The 4998-nt window shown below is 62.9% G+C and overlaps 1 protein-coding gene across 1 annotated transcript; it reads left to right on the top strand.

The window, feature by feature from the left end:
* The first annotated feature begins 223 nt into the window (after positions 1 to 223).
* Positions 224 to 3989, top strand: UPK3B (uroplakin 3B). Its single transcript, XM_008594522.1, has 6 exons — positions 224 to 311; positions 454 to 603; positions 929 to 1154; positions 2279 to 2358; positions 3190 to 3319; positions 3830 to 3989. The coding sequence occupies exons 1-6, from the start codon at positions 224 to 226 to the stop codon at positions 3987 to 3989; spliced, it is 834 nt and encodes a 277-aa protein (XP_008592744.1).
* The last annotated feature ends 1009 nt before the right edge of the window (positions 3990 to 4998 follow it).

Here is a 4998-nt window from a genome sequence, read left to right as displayed (position 1 = left end):
CCCCAGAGGTGGGGTCTGACACAGAGCCCTCCCTGTGGTGGGCTGGCTGCTGGGAGGGGTAGGTGTGCACGCCTTGGTATTTTCAGGTCTTTCCAGCCCTAGGCCAGCCCGGCAGGCTGAGGAACCGGCTCCTCCAGGCCCAAGGTGTTAGGGGTGGGGTGCAGCAGGAGGCAGCCAGACCAGCACCGGAGCCTCCCCGTGACTGGAGTGCTTGGTGCCTGGCATGGGGCTCCCCTGGAGCCAGCTTCACCCACAGCTGTGGCTGCTGCTCCTTGTGGTGCTGAGCTGGCTGTGGCCCAGCCTGAGCCTGGGTGAGTGGGGGTCCTGGGGTGGATGCACCTGCTGCAGTGGTTGGACCCTGAGAGCCGCACCCCTCTAGTGGCAGGGGGCTCGCAGGACAGTCACGACAATCTCCATGGCCCCCACCACTTACCTTTGTCCCCACGGCCACAGAGCTGATCCCCTACACGCCGCAGATAACAGCCTGGGACCTGGAAGGAAAGGTCACGGCCACTACGTTCTCCCTGGAGCAGCCGCGCTGTGTCCTGGATGGGCGTGCCGGCGCCACTGACACCATCTGGCTTGTGGTGGCCCTCAGCAATGGTGCGTGGTGCAGGTCTGGGGTCTGGTGAGGGGGCCCGAGGAGAGCCCCTCACCGGCACCTTCAATTGTTGAGCGCTTCTGGGGGCCTTTGGAGGGTGGGTGTAGATTGGGAGTTGGCCTTTACCCTGAGGGGGTTCTTAGAGGGTGACCAAGTCTGATTGTGTGTGGACTTTCTGGGCCCTGACAGAGGGGATGGTATAGAGGTTCAGGGCTGGGCCAAGGCAAGGTGGGTGGAGGGCGGCTGAGGACCTGAACCCTGGTCAGTGGGACAAGGCCTTTCCCTCCCCTCACACCCCACACCCCACTCTGTTTCTCCATCCTGCAGCCTCCAGGGGTTTCCAGAACCCACAGACACTGGCTGAGATCCCAGCCTTCCCACAGCTGCTAACCGATGGCCACTATATGACGCTGCCCCTGTCCCTGAACCAGCTGCCCTGTGAGGAACCCGTGGGCGGCAGCGGAGGCGCCCCCGTGCTGCGGGTGGGCAATGACTTCGGCTGCCATCAGCAGCCCTACTGCAATGCCCCCCTCCCCGGCCCCGGACCTTACAGGTGGGTCATCCCTCCTGGGCCCTGGGGTTGGGCTGTGCTTGTGGGGAGGGGTTTCTTGGACCAGAGCTCAGAGCACACTGCCTTCCTGCCTGCAGGCTGGTGCATACCCCTCCCCTTCACAAGCTTTAGTTTATTCCTCTGTAGGGTTGGGCAACAGAGCTCGCAGGGGGTGGGGGGAGCAGACAGAGAGGAGGAGGCCCAGGAGAGTCCGGATCTTAGTTAAGGTGGGAGGGGGCAGCTCAGGGTTGCATGGCCCAATGGTCCCTCCCTCAGGCCGCTATGGCAGGAAACAGCCTGGGGGCTGAGTTCAGAGCCAGTTGGTTGTGTATAAGGTGGGGAAAGCAGTAGAGATGGCTCCTGCCCCCTTTTACAGATGAAGAAACTGAGGCACAGAGTGCCAAGGTCAGGGTGGAGCCAGATGGGAAAACAGGTATCTCCTTGGTGTCCAGATCAGAGCTGCCAGGCCCCAGGAGGAGGCCAGGTGTTTTCAGGGAGAGCCAGGTGGTCAGGGGTACGGAGAATGCAGGGTGTGTGCTGGCTGGAGCAGCACCTCGGTCCACCCAGACTCCCTCTGCCCTCTCACCCACTCGTCTGGCCCACCTTCCTGCCTCCCCTGCAGCCACACCCTGGCTTGGCTTCCAGCCTCACGTCCCTGCCCCATCCCCAGCAGCCACAGAGCTGCTTCCCTCAAGGCCAGCCAGCTGGGTCCCTTGGGCACAGACTTCCCAGAGTTCCCACCCAGCAAAATACAGTCAGAGCCCCTCCATGGCTCTCAGTGCCTCAGTGCTCTGCCTGCCCCTCCTGCCTCTGGGCCTTTACTCTCCACCTTCACCTCCTTTCTGTGTATGACACTGAGTAACTGGGGCCCCTACACCAGTGTGCCCTGGCCCAGGTCAGGTGTCTGGGGAGGAGTAGCCCAGATGGAATGGGGCTGCTGGCGCGGGTCACAGGGCCAGGGAGGTCTCAGAGCATTCTCAGAGCAAGGCCAGGCCATGGTGGGTCCTGAGGGTCCCACACTCCCCATACAGGGAAAGGGCCCACAGCCTGGCTGTGGGGGGTACCCTGCCCAGGGCAGTCCAGGCCTCTGAGTCTCACACCTCCTACCCCACTGCCTCCTGTCCCAGTGTGAAGTTCCTCCTGATGGATGCGAGTGGCTCACCTAAGGCTGAGACCAAGTGGTCGGACCCCATCACTCTCTGCCAAGGTAGCACTGGGGGAGAGGGGCGCTCTGGCTCCAGTCTACCCCAGCCTCGTCACCCTCTGCACAAGGGTCATGCTCAGCGGACCCTTCCTCTGCTCCCATGGGGCTGGGGCCTGTAGGCGGTGTCCAAGTCCAGCCCAACCCCCGATATAACCTTGTGCAGGGAGTGGGGCACTGGTCAGCCACACCAGCAGGGGCCCCAGCTCTGTCCACCCCCAGGCATTTGCCAACCTTGGGTGCCCAGGCCCCAGCCCAGTTGTGGACAGAAATAGCCTCTCCCTCCTACTGGGAGCCAGCCCCATGCCAACTTCTGCTGCGTGGGGGGAGATGGTCCAGGCTGAAGGAGGCTGGAGCCAGCGTCAGGGCTGGCTGGTGGGGCAGCAGGTTCTGGGAGACTGCTCTGAGCAGGCCCATGGGCATGCATAGTTCTCCAGTCCGAGGAAACCGCACATGCAAAGGCCAGAGTGTCAGGTGTGAGGGTGCCTGGGAGATGCGCTGTGGGGAGGGGTATAGGAAGGGTGGGGGCCTTGATGTCTTGGGCAGTGACAAGGTCAGTCTTCAGGTCTGCAGCCATTCTGCCTGCCATGTGCGGGGCAGTGGTTGGGTGCATGGGTGGCAACAGCCTGGAAGGTGAGATCAGCGCAGAGGTCATAGTGATGGGTGGTCCAGGCTGGCGGAGCACAGATGACTAAGATGGACAGATGGGGGGCTCAGGAGGCTGTCCCGGGCCATGAGGCAGCCAGGCCTTGAGGGGTGAGCATGCGTGGGGAGGGAGGAATGTAACAGCCAGCCCTGGGGTCAAGGGCAGCCTCTGAGCAGCCACTGTGTGTGCAGGGAAGGCTCCAGGCTCCATCGACACATGGCCAGGGCGGCGAAGTGGTGGCATGGTCGTCATCACCTCCATCCTCTCTTCTCTGGCCGGCCTCCTGCTCCTGGCCTTCCTGGCAGCCTCCACCATGCACTTGTGAGTGGGGGGGCCCCTCTCCCACCTGGACCCCCCTCCCTCTCACTGTCTCTAGGCCTGGACTAAGTATCTCTCACCTGGGAGGTCAGCAAAGTGATCCTGCAGCTCCTCTGAGGACAGGTGCAGGGAGGGCCCCTTCACTTTGGCCCTGTTCTCCGGCTCCCTTCTCCTCCCAGGACTTGTCTTCTCCCCCTGAGCCTTCTGTCATTTTAGTGAACTGAGGCCAGGGTAGTCAGGGCAGCTGCCTCGAGAAGGCGGGCCTCCAGCTGGTTCTAGATGGGAGGAAGGTGAGATGCAGGATGAGGGAACTGGGGAGGGTGATGCAGGCCTCCACCTGACAGGGACACAGTGCCTTCTCCTCCTCTCTCCATCCAGCTCCTGCCTTTGGTGGCCAGAGGAGGCCCCTGAACAGCAGCGGATTGGATCCTTCAAGGGGAAGCGCGCTGGGGAGGGTGATGCAGGCCTTCACCTGACAGGGACACAGTGCCTTCTCCTCCTCTCTCCATCCAGCTCCGGCCTTTGGTGGCCAGAGGAGGCCCCTGAACAGCAGCGGATTGGATCCTTCAAGGGGAAGCGCTACATGACCCACCACATCCCACCCAGTGAGGCCGCCACACTGCCTGTGGGCTGCGAGCCTGGCCTGGACCCCCTCCCCAGCCTCAGCCCCTAGCCTAGCCCATGTGGCGGGGGCCTGGGGCAGCAGGGGGCAGGGAGCGAGTGCACAGTGCTCAAGCCCAGCGCCTGCACCCACAGGCCTTCTCGGGGTTCCTTGCCTCTTCCCCATCACGCCCCCCACCCTGTCTGCGATCCCACCACGAGCAGCCCCAGCTTCCATTCCTCTCCAGGCACCTGCAGGTCACATTCGGGAGACTTTGGGGGAGGTCCGTGGTCAGGCTGGGCATTTAGCCCCCACCTCCACCCCTAACTCTGTTCTGCCTGACCTGCGAGGCAGGAGGCAGGGTGGACAGGTCGCCCTGACCGGAAGCTTCCAGACCCCAGGAGGAGGCCTGCCGAGGACCTTCAGGGGATACATGAAGCCTGAGCCACCCTCTGCCCCTCTGTCCCACCGACGAGTGACTGGGGTTGGATTCGGGCCTTTAGAGGCGTCTCTACTGTCCCTGGGAGTGGGCCCTTTCTAAGGGTGGGACTCACTGGCCCAGTCAGTGTAGCTGCACATTATGAGCATCTGTCTACTGATTCGGGGCACCGCTTCCAACCCCATGCACATACGGATGGCTCATGAACTTATCCACTCACTCCACAAGCATTTACTGAGCACCTGCTGTATGCCATGCACAGTGTTAGTCAGAACTTGTCCTAACCTTGGGGAGCTCACTGCTCTGGATTTCAGGTGACCACGTGTTCCAGATGGACCTGTTCTTGTTAGGGGGCTTTCACACCCTCAGACTGTCACATGTCCTCGAGCTGACACTCCCTCAGACACTCACCCCAATGGGCTCTCTGAGGTCCACCGGCCTCTATCACTAGGAAGGACACGCTCCAGACTCCCAAGCGTCCGTCCGTCCTCAAGGCCGGGGGTTCCCACCGCCGCCACACGGGGGCGCCAGTGCGCCGCATGGCCCGCGCGCGTGCGCGCTCCTATTCGCAGCACCGACCAAGCTCCCGGCAGGCGGCCTGATACAGGGAGCCGCCGCCACTCGGGGGGTGGTGGTGGGGGT

This window comes from Galeopterus variegatus, unplaced genomic scaffold (assembly GCF_000696425.1).
Source record: "Galeopterus variegatus unplaced genomic scaffold, G_variegatus-3.0.2 Scaffold164, whole genome shotgun sequence".
NCBI classification, from domain to species: Eukaryota; Metazoa; Chordata; class Mammalia; order Dermoptera; family Cynocephalidae; genus Galeopterus; species Galeopterus variegatus.
Note: the sequence above shows the minus strand (reverse complement) of the source record. Positions and strands in the feature narration are given on the sequence as shown.

Bases quoted from the DNA above. Each gene is read 5' to 3' on its own strand.
- UPK3B (XM_008594522.1), top strand. From the start codon at position 224: ATGGGGCTCCCCTGGAGCCAGCTTCACCCACAGCTGTGGCTGCTGCTC. The intron at 312-453 runs GTGAGTGGGGGT...CCACGGCCACAG, and splicing joins GTGGCCCAGCCTGAGCCTGG to AGCTGATCCCCTACACGCCG. The intron at 604-928 runs GTGCGTGGTGCA...TCCATCCTGCAG, and splicing joins TGTGGTGGCCCTCAGCAATG to CCTCCAGGGGTTTCCAGAAC.